Below are 20135 nucleotides of genomic sequence, written 5' to 3'. Positions count from 1 at the left end.
GGGGAGAAATGAACCTTACTTAAAGTAATTAAACCCCACAATTAATATTCTCCCATTAGAAATTATTTTCGTTAACTATTGAGGCCAAATTGTACTACCAATTGAGAATTACAAGCTTATAGCTGCCACAAGAACAAATGTACCCCAAACTACAGGTTGAGAGATATATATACATATATATATATAAATTATATTAAAAACAGCTTTCCTTTTAAAACTTTATTGATTTACCACCTGATTAAAGCATGGGATTTTAACAGTATTATACATAATATTTTTACATAGAAAACTTTACATAGCGTTTCATATTATATAATTCGGCTTATTCTTTCAAAAATGTATACATCCATTGGGCAAGGAATGCTTTTCATTAAATTACCAATATTAAATGCACTTAATCATCGTGTATAGATTAAACAAAAGTAGCTATTAACTAACTTTTAGGCATTTTAAGGAGGTAAAACATACATTTTGCACATAAAGAAATATTTGATGCAAATATGAAGATAAAATTTTTAAAAAATTAGAACACTGAGAAAAACTACACCTTTGATGAGTGTCTTTTTTTTTTTTTTTTTTTTTTTGAGAGCAAGGATTTCCAGATAGACTCATTCTTTTAAATATTCAGCTTTGGTTTCTTTGTTTCTCCAACTGCAAAGCTGCTGATAGCAAAACTCCAGGATTTCACATGAGTTCAAGCTACGTCTACTTTAACACAAATGTTAAAACAGAACTCAGAGAATGCAGTAGTAAGGATCTAACTTCTGTCTCAACCCATATCCATTTGCATCGTAACAACAAACATCTGAATGGGACAGTCTACTTGCCTCCGTTAGCAGGTTCCTTCAGTAACTATAAAGACTATGAAATGGAGAGCCATAATCGCAAAAGAACAACAAAAAGGTCTAGGGTTTTTTTGTGGGTTTTTTTTTTTTTTTTTGGCATTTTGTACAAAAGTCACCTGTCAGAGGAAAATGGTTTGTTTCCAGATATTATGATACAATTTCCATAATGTATTTCTTTGGTTGTACGTGAGGAGTAACAGGAAAAAGGTGTATTTGACTCTAAAGATGCATATTAGCAATCACATTTCCCATCCACGTTTGTTGTTAAGATGCCAGAGCTGGTGATTTCCTGAAAAGACAGCGCAGAAAAACAAAATTGCTCAAAGTAGCAGTGTTGTAACAAAAACTTCTCTAGAGACCCAGCACATATAATCAACACTTAAAGCATCCTGACAAAGAAATAAGGCCTTGGAAATGCTTCATCTTCTCTAACTTTGCTAGTGAATGGTGTCCTGGCCCGGGGCTGCCGTCACACACACTCTCCTCACTAGTGTTTCAGTGGCACAAGCCACATTTACCATGAGATAGAACAGATTTATTCACAAAGTAGAATTTAGGCTGAATGGCTTATTAGTAGAGGTAAGGAATTCCTCTGTACTTCACGGGCCACTGGCAAGAAAAATTACCCCAAATGGTTTGACATCCCGGTTTTTAAAAGGTTGCATGCTGGTATGACTCAAATGCCTCATTCAGAAAGTCCAATGTATTAAAAGACAGAGTTAAAAAAAAAATTCAAAGCTGAATGTTTGGGCATGGAACAAAATGTGTTCACACATTTCCCGCTCTGCAAGAGGTGGCAAGAATGAAAGAGAAGGCAGGAAGACTCTGGCGGCGGGGTCACCGTTGAAGACAACGGAACGGGAGAACCTCAGAAGGAAAGCAAAAGTCTCCAGGTGGGGACACGGTGGCACGTTCCTGTGCATGCCATCAGGACAGATGTGGATGGAGAGCACGGACATATAGAGGCTGTGACCGACCACAGTACCAGGGAGGGAGTCTCGGCTGCAGCATAAGGACGTAACGTATTCCAGGACAAGGTAAGTCAAAGGTGCTGACGTTTTCCATTCACAGTAAAATTCTCCCACGGTCCTTTCCTCCTAAATTATACAGCTCCTCTTCTCTAATGTATGTAAGTAACATAAAAAACCTAAACCTGCTCTTTTTTTTCTTTGGTAGAGAAATTAAAATACTTTGGGGGAAAGAAAAAGAAAAAAAAAAAAGAGTACTGCTGGCCCAAACCAAACATTCCTCAAGGCTGTAAAACACAAATTTAAGAACTCAGTTTCTTAGGAAACAAAAGCACCAGAAATCCTTCTCTATGAAGAAAAAAATATCCGATTTTAGACAGGTTCCCAACTTGCTAACTTCTAAGGCACCAGAGTTGACATCAATACAACCCAGTTTCCAGGACTGAAGGGCACAGGCGGAGTCTGGGTGGGTTATGACTCTGTGTAACGCTGCTTCCACGGGGAGCGCGGCTCTGGGGAGCCCTGGGTTGAGGGGGCGGGGTCAAGTGCACGCGCTCTTCCTCCTCCGACCAGACCAGGCCCCATTTGCCGCAATCTGTTACAGAAGCTGCTGCATCAGGATTCAGTCCTAACTCCGGTTAAGACTCCTGCACCTTTGTTAACACAATAAGGGCCCCCAGAAGCCAACCCTTCCAAAGAATGCAGTTCCGAGGCTCGAGTCCTGGCACCTGGGCGCAGGCCGTCTCCCGCCACGGTCACGGGTCAGCCGAGCTGGCCCCACCACAGCACAGGCCGACTCTGGGTCAAGGACTCATGACGCCGGCTGGGGAGTTTCACAGGTGGCCCTTCTCCCACACGGCCGCCATCGCTCTCTGGAGGCCCCTGCATGGGGCCTGTGCAAAAGCAGGGACGCTAAACTCACTGTTCTGAGGTAAAAATAAAAGGTGTACTCAAATATAAATGAACTCTGTTAAATTACTTCATTTTTGTTACCACTTCATATATTAGATCAGAGGGTGTGAGATGGACAATCTATTTCGGAAATTTTCATACCCATCCACAAATACTTACTTCCAAGGAAGGCTAATCGTCTTCATTACATTTTTTACTTTTTCCTACAGACTTTTTCTCCCCAGGTTACTAAAACTGGGAGGGCCAGGAGGCACTACCTTTTTAAATTTTTTAACCTTGCAAGCTCTTAATTCTAACTTAATTACTAAACTCTGCTTTCAGTGAAATCTTCAATAATAGCTTTTCATAAAGTACTTTAAAAATCACTCAGACGTTAACAGAACAAAAACCCTTCTCCCCCACTTTCTCCAAACTAATCTAACTACAGCTGACTCACAACTGACAAAAACATTCAAAATTCTCCAACACACTCAAACGACGACAAAAAATCCAGCATATTTTAGGTGGCGTTTAGCCGTTACAAGAAATTTTATTAACATACTCTCTAATAACCACGAACCTCTACAGCTATGTTCAGTATTTTCAAGGAGAGCAACCTCCTCCGACAGAACACGTACAGCCAATCACGGGACTCTGCTAGGAAATGGTGCGTGTGCGGCGACAGGCTTGACAGTCTAGCCAGAAGATGGAATGACGGAGATGAAACAGACTCCCCACCCACTGTGGTAACTGGGTATGCAACACTTTAATGGAACAGCACGTCTCAGCCAGGGACTGATGGGACCCGCCTTGAGGCCAACTTCCTCCAGGCCATTCTGAGCTCCCAGATGCTGACTCCGTTTCTACGATCTGCCCCTCCACGAGCTGTGCCAGGCAGAGGTGGCGTGAACGATCTGCAGAGCTGCAGCAGTGGCCTGCAGGGACCAGGGCTACCACACTGGGGACAGTGTCCCTGGTACCTGGGATGGCTCTTCCGGAATCCATATCTTATAGACAACACCTATCCGCAGGAAGAACTTGCGCAGAACTGCTCGGAGCTCAGGAATCAGGTCAAACTGCATAATTTCACACAAGTAGGGGTAGTACATAGAAGCGTGTGCTTTAAACTTGAAGTGGGAGAGAAGGAGAAAGATCAAATTAGACAAGGAGCTCCTTTTTCAGGCACTAGTTTCTCAAAAGTATTCATCTCGCCCTGGAACCTCCTGCAATATTGATGTTTTATTCTTGCTATTTAAAAAGTTGGTGGGAAAAATTTGCAAATTAGAATGTCTTTTAGTTATGTCTAACTCCAAACACAAATTCTTTGGGGACAGCTTTGCTACCAAAGTCAACGTTCGGTTCAGCAGGGCAGATTCCCCCTTCTGAACCACGGCTTTGCTATCTGGACCCTCTCTTCCAACACAGCCACACTCAAAATCCCTGCAGTTCAACTGCTGTGCGCATGGTTTCAACATTAGCCTTTCTCCACTGGGGATCTTTGAGAGAGAGAGCCCCAGCATGATACGGCACTCTTTGTAATGAATGAACTTTCCTCTGACGAATCTAGAATGGTGCTAGTTATGGAAGAAGTAAGGAAATCATTACTTTAAATTCTGAGTAAAAAGGGACCCAAACCTAGGTCCTAGTGGGGACATCAGAGTTTCCTGGTGTTTACCTTTTCATCGTTTATTTTGAGGGTTTTTGTTAGAAGTAACAACAGAAGACTTGTCCAGGCCTCCCGATGGCTCTCAGAATTCACGGTGATGAAGTAGGCAAGGGCCTCACTGCACACGCTGGAGAACGAGAGAGGGGGAGACACGTCAACCACACTGACAGCTCACATTCTACTGGAGGGGAGAACTTTTTTAAAAAATATTATTTATTTATTTGACAGAGATCACAAGTAGGCAGAGAGGCAGGCAGAGAGAGGGGGAAGCAGGCTCCCCGCCGAGCAGAGAGCCCGATGTGGGGCTCGATCCCAGGACCCTGGGATCATGACCTGAGCCGAAGGCAGAGGCTTTAACCCCCTGAGCCACCCAGGCGCCCCTGGAGGGGAGAACTCTGTTCTTGCAACAAGTAAGTAAGTAAATAAGTACTGGGCACCTGCTCTGGCCATGCCACCCAGAGCAAATCACTAAGCCTCAGTTTCCTCAGCTGTAAAACAGGGAGAGATGACTGTATCAAACTCAGGGGGTTGCTGTGTAGTTGGAATGAAGCCTGCCTGTTGATGTCTGCTGGCCCCAGGGCCTGCTCACAGCTTAGGGCCCAATCAGCGTTTGCACACAATGAACACAGAGCCAACCATCCACAGTGACCACACACTGCCTTTCTCTCTCTCCTCCTGTCACATACAGTTGCTGCTACTTTTTCTTTTAAAGTAATCACCACCACCAATGTGGGGCTGAAACTCACCACCCCGAGATCGAAAGCTCCACCAACAAAGCCACACAGGTGCCCCTCTAAGACATTTTCTTTCTTTCTTTTTAAAAATTATTTATTTACTTGACAGAGACACAGAGAGGGAACACAAGCCGGGGGAGTGGGAGAGGGAGAAGCAGACTCCTCACTGAGCAGTGAGCCCGACGCAGGGCTCATCCCAGGACCCTGGGATCACAACTTGAGCCGAAGGCAGATGCTTAACTGACTGAGCCACCCAGGTGCCCTCTAAGACATTTTAAGTAGATTCCACAACAGTGGGATTACTGCGTCAGAGAGAGAGACTGAACATTTTAAAGCTCCTGATTTTAATGCCACCTGCTTTCTGGAAAAATTCCCTCCCTGGACATTCCCACTAGCATTAGGAGCCAGAAGAGTGTATGTCTTATCACATGGCTGTCAGCACTGCATGTTAATGGTTTTAAATCTTACAAGAGTATAAGGGCTTAAACATAGCATCTGGCTCATAGGAAGCTGGGTGGCGAAGATCTACTTTTCTGTCTGGGGCTCTCTCCATGCCACCCCACTGTCTCCTTATCGCTGCATTTCTGCGTAATCCAAGTCAGGACAGCCTGATAATCCACAGGATTCCAATACATTTCTCTTGGGAAGGGAGGGTGGGAGGCTAGAGCCGACATCGCCCTAAAGGGACTTCACTCCAGGCCTGCTGATTTTTTTTTTTTTTAAAGATTTTATTTATTTGAGAGTGAGAGAGTGACCATGAGTGGGGCAGTGGGGGAGGAGAAAAGCTGGGCTGCACAGAGGGAGAGGGGGAAGCAGACTCCCTGCTGAGTGGGGATCCAGATGCGGGGCTGGATCCCAGGACCCTGAGATCACGACCCGAGCCGAAGGCAGAGGCTTAACCAATTGAGCCGCCCAGGTGCCCGCTGATTCTGAGCTCTAAGCATTTCTTACTGTCTATGTTTCTGAGCCTTAAGAAACTTATGAAAGAAATGAGGTCCCGCCCTATTCAGGGCATTAAGAAAAGTGAAACACAAGTGCCAGCAAATCGAAGGAAGAAGCAAAAAGGAAAGAAGATTGTGAGGGGCTACCACATAGGTATTTTTCTCTTATTCTTTTCAATTCAGAGTATCCTTGTGATGCATTTTGTGTCTTATGGATAAGACATTTAATCAGAAACCAGTCTTCTTACGTTAAAAGTCGCTGCTGTATTTCCTCCCAGGAATCCCTGCGGTTCTCATCAACATACATCCGAAACAGGATCCTCAGACAACAGGCCAGGCTGCTGGTTTCTTGCTTTAGAAGATTAGGTTTAGATTTGCCCTTAAAACCTAGAGATTAGACAGTCATGTAAACAGTGCACACTTCTGGGGTAATGCTGAGAAATCGTGCATTACCTAGTTACTTTAGGGAACACTGAAAGAAATATGCCACATTCTTCTTTTTCAACTGAAGTGTGACATATAACGTTAATCTTAATCACATCGCCTTAAACAAAGCAGTACGAATCAGCCACAGAGATGTGTGAACCAATCTCACAAGCAAAGCCTTATCGCAGGCAAAGGCATAAATCATCTAGACATGTTAAAGCCATAAAGAAAAATGACATTATAAAATTGTGGATTAAAATAGGCATTTGGGAAGAAAATCAATGGTTATCCAGTAATAGTAACAAAAGTTATATAAGTATCACTTTTGTGTAAAGTTCACAACATGAGACTCCCACTGTCACCTTACATATATCGCTTACCTCCAGGGTTTATGTATGTATTTTTGGAAGCAGCCAAGAGAGAGAACCCCTAAAAGCCTCAGCAAATGTGGGACTGCTCTCCGTTTCTCCAAGACTACCAGAGTTTTTATATCACATTTAACTACAGAATTTTATTTATTTTATTACTTTTAAAAGATTTTATTTATTTATTTATTAGAGAGAGAGATCAAGAGAGAGAGAGAACACAGTCGCAGAGGAGGAGCAGGCTCCCTGCCAAGCAGGAGCCCGATGTGGGGCTCAATCCCAGGACCCTGGGATCATGACCTGAGCCGAAGGCAGATGCTAACCAACTGAGCCACCCAGGCACCCCGGATACATAATTTTAACCTAATGTAAAAAGTCTTGGTTTGCTAGATCCGTTTAGTCTCTATTTATCAATTCATTTTTCCAGCAAATACTTCCTGAAAATCTCCCACGTGCCAGGCGGTAGTATTCCTGGTCCTGGGATGGAAAAGTATCCAGCATGTCCTCCTTTTCCCCTCAAGCATGAAATATCTGGCAAGTTATTCCAGCTAAGTGTACAGTATCAGAGGAGTTTCCCAAAGGTTTTAATAACCAGTGCGCCCACCTGTCCTAGCTGCTGTGTGGCCTTACCTGCTCTCCACAGGACAGTGCGTTGCTCGTAATTGGAGTTGAAGGCCTTTGAGAATGAGTGGGACTCCTGCAGGCAGTCCAGCAGCTTGAAGAGGTGCTGGGAAGACATGCACTTGTACATGCCCTGATCCTCTGTTTCTATGTGGATCTCTGCATCCAGCGTGTCTTGCTAGAAGGGGAGGGCAGGAGAGCTAAGTGAGGACGGGCTGGCTCTGGACATCGAGGCAGTCCTCACTCGCCGCAAGTCGTCCTCTGTCTGAGAATCACACACCTCATTCCTCACCACCCTGGACATTTCTCTGTTAGGTTCTGCTCACCAGCCGGGGGAAGAACCTGCCTGACGTCAGGCTCTGCGGGCCCACGTTTCTGTTCTGTCAGTACCGCCTTTGCTGCGCGAACGTGAGTATGTGCTTCGACTACTTCACCACAGACTGCACTGTCCTCTCTTTTACATTTTAGAATGAAATCAGAAAATGAGAAAGTCAAACTGTATTGTATGTGCTAGAAGGTGTGAGTCTCACAACACACTATGAAAGACGGAAATGGCTAAGCAAAGGCTGAGAGTGGGATCTTCAGCTTCACCAGATGATTAATGTACGTAGCAAGCTCGAAAACTGTGTTTTTCAAATGTGAAGGGGAAAAAAATATAAAAATAGGCATAAAATGCTAGAAATTTTTTTTTTTTAAAGATTTTATTTATTTATTTGACAGACAGGGATCACAAGTAGACAGAGAGGCAGGCAGAGAGAGAGAGGGAAGCAGGCTCCCTGCCGAGCAGAGAGTCCGATGCGGGACTCGATCCCAGGACCCTGAGATCATGACCTGAGCCGAAGGCAGCGGCTCAACCCACTGAGCCACCCAGGTGTCCCTAAAATGCTAGAAATTTTTATTGAATATGTCGCCTAAAATGGGAGACATACTTAGGGATTTTATATTTGTTGAGCCTTTTAGGGATGGATCTATCCTTCTTATAAGCCACAGATTACAAAAAAAGTAGAGTTTGTAGTATTCCCCAAATTGATCTATAAATCCAGTGCAATTCTTATTGAAATCCCACATTGCTACTTTGCAGAAATTGACAAGCTGGGTCCTAAAATTCATATGGAAACACATGTGACACAGAATAGTCAAAGCGATGTTGATAAAAGAAACACAAAGTTAAAAGACTCATACTTCCAATTCAAGACACTGTGGTACTGGCATAAAGATGGGCATATAGGTCAGTGGAACAGAACTGAAAGCCCAGAGATAAATCCTTATATTTAGGGTCAAGTGATTTCCCACCTGGGTACCAGAACAATTCACTGGGGAAAAACAGTCTCTACGATAAACGGTGCTGGGACAACTTGATAGCCATAGGCAAAAGAATAAAGGTCAATGAACTGAGCAAAACAAACATAAAACAAACTAAAAAATGGATCAAAGACCAACATGTAAAAGCTACAATTATAAAACTCTTCAAAGAAAACATAGGACTAATCCTTGTTACCCTGAATTAGGCCATGCTTGCTTAGATAGAACACTAAGATTACAAGGACTCAAGAAAAAACGGAAACTCAGACTTCATTAAATTAAAAATTTTTGTGCTTCACAGGCCACCATCAAGTAACTGGAAAGACAATGCACAGAACAGAAGAAAATCGTTGTAAATCATGTATCTGATAAGGGACTAGTATCCAGAATCTATAAAAACTCTTATGATTCAATGTTAGTAAGTAAAAATATCCAATTTAGAAATGAGCAAAAGATTTGAACTGACATCTCTCCAAAGATACACAAATGGCCAGTAAACACAGAAGATACTCAGTGTTACTAGTCACTAGGGAAATGGAAACCAACACCACAGTGAGATACCACTTCCCACCCCCAGAGATGGCTGTGATAATTAAAAAAAAAAAAACCACCAAAAACCACCATTGATGAGGATGAGGAGAACCTAGAGCCTTTATCCATTGCAGCTGGGAAGGTAAAACAGGATAGCTGTTCTAGAAGACAGTCTGGCAATTTCTCGAAAAGACAGGCACAGAGTTAACGTATGACCCAGCAATTCTACTCTTAGGTACGTGCTCAAGATAATTTTTTTTTTTTTAAGATTTTATTTATTGGGGCGCCTGGGTGGCTCAGTGGGTTAAAGCCTCTGCCTTCAGCTCAGGTCATGATCCCAGCATCCTGGGATCGAGCCCCACATCCGGCTCTCTGCTCAGCAGGGAGCCTGCTTCCCCCGACCTGTCTCTGCCTGCCTCTCTGCCTACTTGTGATCTCTATCTGATAAATAAATAAAATCTTAAAAAAAAAAAAAGATTTTATTTATTTATTTGACAGAGAGAGAGATCACAAGTAGGCAGAGAGGCAGGCGGGTTGGGGAGAGCAGGCTCCCTGCTGAGCAGAGAGCCCAATGTGGGGCTCCATCCCAGGACCCTAGGATCATGACCCAAGCCGAAGGCAGAGGCCTAACCCACTGAGCCACCCAGGCGCCCCCATGCTCAAGAGAATTAAAAACATGTCCACATAAAAACTTGTATACAAACGTTCACAGCAGCGTTATTCATCATAGCTGGACATGGGAACATCCGTCTGTCAACGATGACTGAATGAACAAAATGTGGTACCATACAATGGAATATTATTTTATATATGAACACACATACACACTTATGGAGTACATGGATGTTAACATGCTACAGGTACAGACTGCGACGTGGATGAACTTGGAAAACATTATGCTAAGTGAAAGAAGCCGGACACAAAAGCTCGCATTTGACATGATTCCAGTAATAGAAAATATATCCAGATTAGGCAAATCCATAGAGACAGAAAGGACATTAGTGGTTCTCAAGGACTGGGCTGAGGAGGGAAGGGACAGTGACTGCTAATGGTTAGAGCATTCCCTTCAGCAGTGATAAAAATATTCTGGAATTAAAGAGGGGTGATGTTTGCACAACTCTGTGAATATACCAAAACTCTGAATATTCATTCACGGATCTGCTAGCCCCTGGAGCACTGACCTCTACAACCTATGGTGTAATGTTACTGTCCAACTACCCAATCCTCTGTCTCCAAGGATAACATATTATATAAAAGGCTGTACATACAAAACAAAAAAGTAAACTTTAAATGAAAACTGGTATCTTTATCCATACATTTTTCTCTCTCATTTATGGTTAAACTGTATGCCAGTTATGAGGAAGAGTCCCCCTGACGAGTAACACTCTTTTTTCAAAACACCAAGGTGGGGAGGATGGCATGTGACTAGGGGATGCTAGTAAACTGACTTTCTGGGAAATTTAAAGAAAAAAAAAGAAAAAAAAGGAAAAAAAAAAAAAGCCCTGATTTTTAGTGTTTGCTGACTGCCGTGGTATAAATATTCCCATCACAACCAATTTCTCAAGCCACCAATAGGGCATGACTGAAGGCAGGACTGGGGAGAGGCGAGCATGATGGGCTCCTGTGAGCCGCATCGAGCTGGCCCCAGCACACCGCCGCACCTGAGCAACCTCTCCACACACGAGGATGTGCCCTCAAAGCGGGTCTTCTTACCTGGGCAGCAGCCATGTGCTCTGCGTCCTCCTTCTTGCTTGTCGCGGGGTAGAACACGATGTTATCGATGGTCTGTATCAATTCCAGCTGGACCACACACTTGATGAGGAGGCTGGCGAACAGTTTCTGATCTATATTAGATGATAAAGATTAACCCTAATAATGATTCAGCCAGTGCTGGATAAGTATTCCCCGATGTGTCAGGCAGGCATGGCTCTTGAGGCTGTGGCAGAACAGTGGAGAAGCCAGACAAAACCCCAGCGCAGAGAGACAATAAACAGGATCTTTAAGTCTGAGGTACAGTATGTCAGATGACGATGACAAAGGTAAGAATGGGGAGGAGGGAAAGGTGGTGTCGGGGTGGGGTTGCGAGTTTAGACGAGCTGGTCAGGAAAGGGCTCCCTGCCAATGGGATGCCTGAGCAAAGACCTGAGGGGAGGTGTCAGCTACACAGGGGCCCCATCTTCCAACCAGCTGCTCTGCCACCTGCCTGACTCCGACAGACAGCTCCGGACAGTGCCCTAAGCACCCCAGGCCCCAGGTTCCTGCAGCAGCCGGACTCTCCAAAGTGGCTGCCAGTCAGTCTGAGGGGCAGGGGCGGGGCTCTTTTCTGCTCTTAGTTCCCTATGGCTTTCTGTCTGCTCTGGAGGTGGTATCCTCTTTTTGTATCTGCTTCGGTTTCCCTCAAGAGTCCCCCTTTACCTCTTCTAGTGCTTGGCCATCTTTGACTAGCTAGCATTTAGGTAGCATCTTCTCTGTTCAAATTATTGGTGTGGTTTCTGTCTACTGACTAGACGCTGGCTAATATTTCCTCCCTCCATCTTTGTCTTCCCACTCCCTGGGCTCAGGGGCAGCCCATGTCGGGCACTTCACTGGTGTTGATTGGATATAATAAAAGTAGAGATTCCTTATTCAACTTATTGTTATAGAATCAGAATGTTGAAAATATTAAAGCATTCAGTGATGGCAAATGAGGATGAGATGAGGTCATCTCATCTCTTATACTGTGTGTGTTTATTTATACTAATTCTCCAGCAGAATCAGTTTTTTTTTTTTAAAGATTTTATTTATTTATTTGACAGAGAGAGAGACAGAGAGAGATCACAAGTAGACGGAGAGGCAGGCAGAGAGAGAGAGAGAGAGGGAAGCAGGCTCCCTGCTGAGCAGAGAGCCCGATGCGGGACTCGATCCCAGGACCCTGAGATCATGACCTGAGCCGAAGGCAGTGGCTTAAACCACTGAGCCACCCAGGCGCCCCAGAATCAGTTTTAATTAAAGAAGAACATGGTGGAGTTGCAGCACATGTACATTTAATTTATGCCAATTCAGTGACATCACCTTGGACCAAAAACGAAAAGGAAAGAAACAGTCCAAGTGGTGTGAGACTGTGCCCGCCGCCCCACTCTCTGTACTGACACCCACACGGCAGGCTCGGTTGGGAGAAAGTAAGCATGTTCCCAGGAGGAAGGGCAGGGCTCTCATGTCCCAGGTTCCTCTCAGAGTACAGACCTCTTGCTGCACCAAGAGTGGCTCTATTTCAAGAACTGTATGTGTGCACCGCCCCCGCCCACCCCCCACACACAAGCCAAGCCTTTCTCTGGAGCTGCTGAGGCAGGAGACTTGCTCCCCGGCCCCCGCGGCAGATACTGAGGAACAGTGTGCGAGTGTCCGACATGCTGTCTTTTTAATGGATTCCAAGGTTGGTTATGTTGGTTGGGGACCACGCACGGCTGTGTCTAATACACTGCTTCAGAAGTTAACAGCGGCGTCAACACCGATGGCCTGGCACGAGGAGAAGAGGGTGGGACTGCTCTGAAGAAAAGCAACAGGGCCACAGCTAGAAAAAGACCAGACCACGAAACCAGGAGTGTTCTAGTTTCTCAGTCAGCTAGAAGTGTGTCTGAGTCTCAACCCTACTCCACAGGGGCAAGTCGTATTATCTATCTTGGTCCCAGATCACACAAACGTAAACAACAGCGCCTCCTCAAAGGGCTTGAGGGATGATTACACGAGGTCACACACATGAAACACACAGTGCAGTGCCTGCCTCACAGCAATGCATTTTTTTTTTAAAGATTTTTATTTATTTATTTGACAGATCACAAGTAGGCAGAGAGGCAGGCAGAGAGAGAGAGAGAGAGAGAGAGAGAGAGAGAGAGGAGGAGGCAGGCTCCCCAGTGAGCAGAGAGCCCGACGCGGGACTCGATCCCAGGACCCTGAGATCATGACCTGAGCCAAAGGCAGAGGCTTTAACCACTGAGCCACCCAGGCGCCCCTGATAAATGCATTTTTTTTAAAAAAACAACAGTAAACAGTAAAACATAACCACGGTAAAACACAACCTCTTTGCCACAAGAGGCAAACTGATAAAAGTAATCTGAAACTCATGTCCAGAAAAGGGATCTCTAACACATAAAAAGCTCCCCCAAACCAATAAAAAGATGAACAGCCAATACAAAATGAGGACCAGTTTGAACAGATGATGCAAAAACAGAGAGGTTCTTAAACACATGAAAAACTGCTCAGTTTCCCTTAAAATTAGAAAACCACAAATTAAAATTACTCCGAAGATAGGAAACATCACCTACGTGTTCCTGAGGCTCATGTAAAAGGTACAACCTTAAAGGGCAAGAATCTGTAATTATGTGTCAAAATGACAAGTGCACCTCACCCAGCAGTCCTACAGCTAGGAATTTATTATACAGACACACATATTAGGTGATTCAGGGTAGTACTGTTTGTAACAGAAAAAGATGGGGAGTAATATAAACGTTTGTTAGTAGGAACCCAATTAAGCATATAATAATCTATTCCCTGGGATGACATACAATAAATAGTATAAAAGAATGTGAAAGCTTTTTAGGTACTGATTTTGAATGGTCTCAAAAATACACTAAATGAAAAAACAAATAACACACAGTACTCTGTAATTTGTATAAAAAGGACAGGAGGCTTCGTGTGTGTGTGTGTGTGTATACATATGCATGTGTTTATGGCTATGCTATTTCTTGCATATGGATACAATTAGAAATGCACATAAGAAACTGGTGACACTGGCTGGCAGGGACTGGCAGACTAAGGCATGGGGTGGAAGAAAGGCTTATCATGTTCACCCTTTTGTACCTTCTGAATATTTGAATTATGTAAACATGGTATCTATTTAAAATAAATAGATGAAAACAACTAGAAAATGTGGCCTTACTTGCATAAGGTCTACCTTTCCAGCTGTCATCGGTCGGGTTAGAGAGTTGGCTCTGGCCTCTCTCAGACGCGTTCTTATCTATGCTGCTTAGAGACTGGCGGTCCAGATCCATATCCTGAAAGTTAACCCAAAGAGAAATACAACGTTCACTTTCTTTATCCACAATTCAGTATCTGGGTAGAGATGTGCCTGTTTTGACACTGTTGGCCCAACTTCAATTTAGGTGTCTGGCTTAGCTTGAAGTAAAATTATACTGCCTGCTTAACTAGGCTGCATAGGACAGATTACGGATGTGATGTAATGTATTTGCTCCCTCCCATTAAAATTTCACATTTTCTTATTCCTACTTTGAAGGTGTTTCTCTATATATCAATGATTTAACAATGAGTGTGACGTGGGGCACCTGGGTGGCTCAGTCAGTTAAGCATCCAACTTTTTTTTAAAGATTTTATTTATTTGACAGAGAGGGAGTGAGTATAAGCAGGGGTAGCAGGAGACGGAGAAGCAGGCTCTTCACTGAGCAGGGAATCTGATGCAGGGCTCAACCCCAGGACCCTGGGTTCATAACCTGAGCTGAAGGCAGACACCTAACTGACTGAGCCACTCAGATGCCCCCAAAGCATCAGGCTCTTGATCTCAGCTCAGGTCTTGATCTCAGGGTTGTAAGTTCAAACCCTGAGTTGGGCTTCATGCTTGGTGTGGAGACTACTTGAAAAACAAACAAAATAATGAGTGTGGCAAATTTATGAGGACAAGCTCAAAAACAAACTAGTAATAGCTAGCTTTTTTTTTTTTTTAAAGATTTTATTTATTTGACAGAGAGAGATCGCAAGTAGATGGAGAGGCAGGCAGAGAGAGAGAGAGAGAGAGGGAAGCAGGCTTCTCGCTGAGCAGAGAGCCCGACTCAGGACTCGATCCCAGGACCCTGAGATCATGACCCGAGCCGAAGGCAGCGGCTTAACCCACTGAGCCACCCAGGCGCCCCAATAGCTAGCTTTTTAAAACATTGACAGATGACAGTTAACAAAAGATGTTTAAATAAGGTGCTTCATTTTTTAAGTTGCTATATCCCAGATGCCTCTTTTTTTTTTAAAAGTAGGTTCCACACCCAACGTGGGGCTCTAACTCACAAACCTGAGCTTAAGAACTGCATGCTCCCCTGACTGAGTCAGGTAGGTGTCCCCCAAATGCCTTTTAAAATCTGATGGCCAGGGGCACCGGGGTGGCTCAGCCAGTTGAGTGGCTGCCTTTGGCTCAGGTCAAGATTCCAGGGTCCTGGGATCGAGCCCCATGTCGGGCTCCCTACTCAGTGGAGAGCCTGTTTCTCCTTCTCCCTCTGCCTGCTGCTCTGCCTACTTGTGCTCTCTATCTCTCTGTCAAATAAATAAATAAATAAATAAATCTTGGGGAAAAAAAAAATCTGATGGCCTTACAGTTATCTGGGAATAGAAGTTAATAATACAAAGCCCCTGTACACCAAGGTATTTATTTTTTAAAAAAGATTTATTTATTTGACAGAGATCACAAGTAGACAGAGAGGGAGGCAGAGAGAGAGCCTGAGCCACCCAGGCGCCCCACACCAAGGTATTTAAAAGTGAGACTTGAATCAGAACTTCTCTATGTGGCCTCACACAGAAAATAAGAACCACTATCTCACAGGTGTGGAGAAAAGCATTCTTTATTTAAGAAGATAATAAGGATAATTATATCAAGGCATTATTTCTATCAGCCAAACACCAGGACTGAGAGTTCAACAAGGGAGAATTTGTTAAATAGATTACAATAACGTACAGCCACTGAAAAATATGCTCTCAAAGAATATTTAAGAATATGGAAAGGGCGCCTGGGTAGCTCAGTGGATTAAGCCTCTGCCTTCGGCTCAAGTCACGATCTCAGGATCCTGGAATCGAGCCCCGCATTGGGCTCTCTGCTCGGCAGGGAGCCTGCTTGCCCCACTCTCTCTCTGCCTACTTGTGATCTCTCGCTGTCAAATAAATCTAAAAAAAAAAAAAGAATCTGGAAAAATGCTCACATGCTGTTAGGTAAAATGTTATGTGCCGAGTATGCCCAAATTTCAAACATGCGTGGGTTAGATGTGTGCCGTTACACAAAGAAAAAACTAGAAAGGCAAACTGTGGTTTTTACGGGGTGATGTGACTTAATTTCTGTACTTTCTAGAACCGATGCTAATGAACACATATAGATGTCAAGCTTCGCCCTTTTTTGTTTTTAAAGTCATCTCTACCCCCAACGTGGGGCTTAACTCACGACCCTGAGATTAAGAGCTGCAAGCTCCACCATCGAGCCAGCCAGGTGCCCCTAGGTTTTTTTTTTTTTTTTTTTTTTAAAGATTTTATTTATTTATTTGGCAGACAGAGATCACAAGTAGGCAGAGAGACAGGCAGAGAGAGAGAGAGGAGGAAGCAGGCTCCCCACTGAGCAGAGAGCCTGATATGGGGCTCGATCCCAGGACGGATCAGGACCTGAGCCGAAGGCAGAGGCTCTAACCCACTGAGCCACCCAGGCACCCCATGCCCCTAGTTTTTAAATCTTATAATCTTTTTTACTCATTTCCCACCAGAAAAGCATAAACTCTTTGGATTGCTTCATTTTTTGCTCTAACAGGAGATCAGAGAAAAGACAACAACAAAGAACCCTACCAAATGTTTTTCTGATGAATCTTCCTCCATTCCTGCAGGTCTCCAGGTCAGCAAGCTGAAGGGAACGCAAGAGAAGGAAAATGATCCATGTGAAAGGCAACTTGGGAGTCTTAAGATGTCTGCTGTGCGCGGAAATCAACAGCGAGAGGCACATGCGCACTCACACGTGTGGGATGGTGGTTTTGAAGATATCCAGCATACAAATGCACGTCTCATCCCAGACGTCCGGGCTGAATTTCTCCCCATTGGATATGACTAAGTTTTCTAAGCAATTGGTACCTGACCGAGCCAACTGCTCATTATCTGCAAAATAAAGTGATATTCATCACCAAACTTCCACTGCGGTTTTCATTCCCACCAGGGCACTTCATATCATGGGGTGGAGATGACATGACGCAGGGCGGGAAGGGGGCGTTCTGCAGGCTCTTATTTAAGGAAGCAACGATCCCGATGGTATTACAACTTTTATTGTTTAAGCAGGCTATAATGAGATAAAATTATTTATCACAGCTTTATTGCTAGGGATGGAAGAAGGTCAGTTTGTGACTTAATTAACTGGTTTCTTGTATGATAAATGGTAAAAGGTGGAAATATTAGACCAGCGTTTCTCTAAATTTCGTCCCTCAAACACTGCCATACTGGTATTAACTGTTTTATCATTAATTTTATTTTTTTTTTAAGATTTTATTTATTTATTTGACAGAGAGAAATCACAAGTAGGCAGAGAGGCAGGCAGAGAGAGAGGAGGAAGCAGGCTCCCTGCTGAGCAGAAAGCCTGATGTGGGGCTCGAACCCAGGACCTGGGATCATGACCTGAGCCGAAGGCAGCGGCTTAACCCACTGAGCCACCCAGGCGCCCCTTATCATTAATTTTAAAACTGAGTCACTTTTTGGAAAAACTTAACACACTGAAGCTTTGTCCTAAGCCAAAACTATCTATAGAATCCAGGTCAAATGGGCTACGTGGGTATTTTTCCTAGTATGCACTCTCTCAGCACTTAAGTACTCAAATGGAAATGTCCACTGATGAAGCTGTTGCTACCTGACCCCCATTGTACATTTTAAAAACATTACAGAAAATTTCAAATGTAGACAAAAGTAGAAAGAAACAGTATAATATATAAAGGCAAATTTTCTAAGATAGAATAATTACAACCTATCTTTAAGAAGTGCTTTATAAACTGGCTTGGGGAGATTGTTTTTATGCTCCAATTATGTATAAAAATACACATTTTCCCCAATTAAATTATATACTATAATTCCTTGGCATTACCTTCTTGCTTTTACATATTGAAAAAATTCAACTCCCATTAAAAATTAAGACAAGAAGAATGACAGCCAGAGACATAGCGAGTACCTTGTTTCACACACCACTGCAACTGTGCAAACACATCAGAAAGAAGTACTTCATTCAGAGCTTCGTAAAACTGGGTGAACACGTCACAGATGGCATAGAGGGCGTGATTGCAAGTTGTCGTCATCCACTCAGATTTCTGAAAAAACAAAAAGGAAATGTTGAGAGGCCACTCTCCTTGTGGGGAGACGGGCACTCTCCTACATGATGGGCATAGCTGTTCTGGTGTGCAACCTGGCAGTATCCGTCAACAGTCTTTTTTTTTTTTTTTTTTTTTTGACAGAGAGAGAGCACAAGCAGGCAAAGAGGCAGGCAGAGAGAGAGGAGGAAGCAGGCTCCCTGCTGAGCAGAGAGCCCGACTCGGGGCTCGATCCCAGGACCCTGAGATCATGACCCGAGCCGAAGGCAGCGGCTTAACCCACTGAGCCACCCAGGTGCCCCACCGTCAACAGTCTTTACAACACTCACAACCACAGGTGTAGGAACAGGGCTGACAGGAACAGACTCTAAGGAAAGAATCAAAGATCTGGGGCGCCTGGGTGGCTCAGTGGGTTAAGCCTCTGCCTTCAGCTCAGGTAGTGATCTCGGAGTCCTGGGATTGAGCCCCGCATCGGGCTCTCTGCTCAAGAGGGAGCCTGCTTCCCGCCCCCCACCGCCTGTCTCTATGCCTACTTGTGATCTCTGTCAAGTAAGTAAATAAAAATCTTAAAAAAAAAAAAAAAAGAATCGAAGATCTGAGTGTGAAGGTCTGTGAATAAAGATTTTTTTTTTTTTTTAAGATTTTATTTATTTATTTGACAGAGAGATCACAAGCAGGCAGAGAGGCAGGCAGAGAGGCAGGCAGAGAGAGAGGAGGAAGCAGGCTCCCCGCTGAGCAGAGAGCCCGACGTGGGGCTCGATCCCAGGACTCCGAGATCATGACCTGAGCCAAAGGCAGCGGCCTAACCCACTGAGCCACCCAGGCGCCCCTGTGAATAAAGATGTTTACACCACACTGACATTTCACGCTGAAAACACAGATACGAACCAATACCCAGCATGACGGCAACTGAATGATTTGGAAAAAGTGAATATGAGATTATGCTAACTACACCTTTTTACACCAAAAATTTAGCTCTGGTTATTTCATGGCACTATTTCAAGTATTTAATATAGAGAGAGATTCAGAAAATCATCGAATAGGGAGGGGTTGTTGGTACTGCTAAACAAGATTCCAAAAGTGGAAGCCATAAGGGGAAAGACTGCTAGATTTGATTCTTTAAAAGCTAAAATTTTCTAAAATGAGAAGAAAATGAGCATAACAAAGTGGGCAAAATCATCTGCAATTTATGTAAGGACATACTACTTTATGTATACACTGAAAAGCTCTTAAAACAATAGGAAAAGAGGTGACTAACTCAAGAGATGGGCTAAGGATGTGAAACACCAATTCATAAAAGAAGAAATGTGAATTAGTAAAGTGAAAAAAAGTATGCAACCTCACTAGCAATTAAAAAACTATGAGGCAGGGGCACCTGGTGGCTCAGTCGGTTGAATGTCTGACTCGTGGTTTCTCAGGATCATGAGATCAAGTCCCGTGTTGGGCTCCATGTTGGGCTCCACGCTGGGCATGGAGTCTGCTTAAGATTCTCCTTCTCCTGGGACGCCTGGTGGCTTGGTCAGTCAAGTGTCCAGCTCTTGATTTTGGCTCAGGTTGTGGTCTCTGGGTGTCTGGCTCCCTGCTGAGGTTAGTCTGTTTCTCTCTCTCTCTCCCCTCCTCCCCCTGCCACTTCCTCTGTTCACACGTGGTCTCAAATAAATAAATCTTAAAAAAAAAATTCTCTCTGCTCCTCCCCACTCCCTCATGCACGTGCACTCTCTCTAAAAAAGAAAAACAAAACAAAAAAACTGAGGCGCTTGGCTGGCTCAGATGGAAG

General features: G+C 44.0%; 1 protein-coding gene across 1 annotated transcript in view; it reads right to left on the bottom strand.

Moving 5' to 3' along the window:
• Nucleotides 1–204: 204 nt before the first annotated feature.
• ARFGEF2 (ADP ribosylation factor guanine nucleotide exchange factor 2) overlaps nt 205–20135 on the bottom strand; it is a 103832-nt gene continuing 83901 nt past the window's right edge. Inside the window, exons 31-39 of the mRNA XM_047746019.1 lie at nt 18223–18358; nt 17030–17168; nt 16866–16920; nt 14206–14320; nt 11004–11134; nt 7467–7635; nt 6294–6432; nt 4380–4497; nt 205–3831 (exon numbers count right to left, since the gene is read on the bottom strand). Of these exons, the coding sequence (XP_047601975.1) occupies nt 3655–3831; nt 4380–4497; nt 6294–6432; nt 7467–7635; nt 11004–11134; nt 14206–14320; nt 16866–16920; nt 17030–17168; nt 18223–18358 (1179 nt within the window). The 3' untranslated portion in view covers nt 205–3654. The remainder of the gene's footprint in view (nt 3832–4379; nt 4498–6293; nt 6433–7466; nt 7636–11003; nt 11135–14205; nt 14321–16865; nt 16921–17029; nt 17169–18222; nt 18359–20135) is intronic.

This window comes from Lutra lutra, chromosome 9, assembly GCF_902655055.1.
Source record: "Lutra lutra chromosome 9, mLutLut1.2, whole genome shotgun sequence".
Lineage (NCBI taxonomy): Eukaryota > Metazoa > Chordata > Mammalia > Carnivora > Mustelidae > Lutra > Lutra lutra.
The sequence above is the reverse complement of the archived record's forward strand: the minus strand, read 5'-3'. Positions and strand labels throughout refer to the sequence as shown.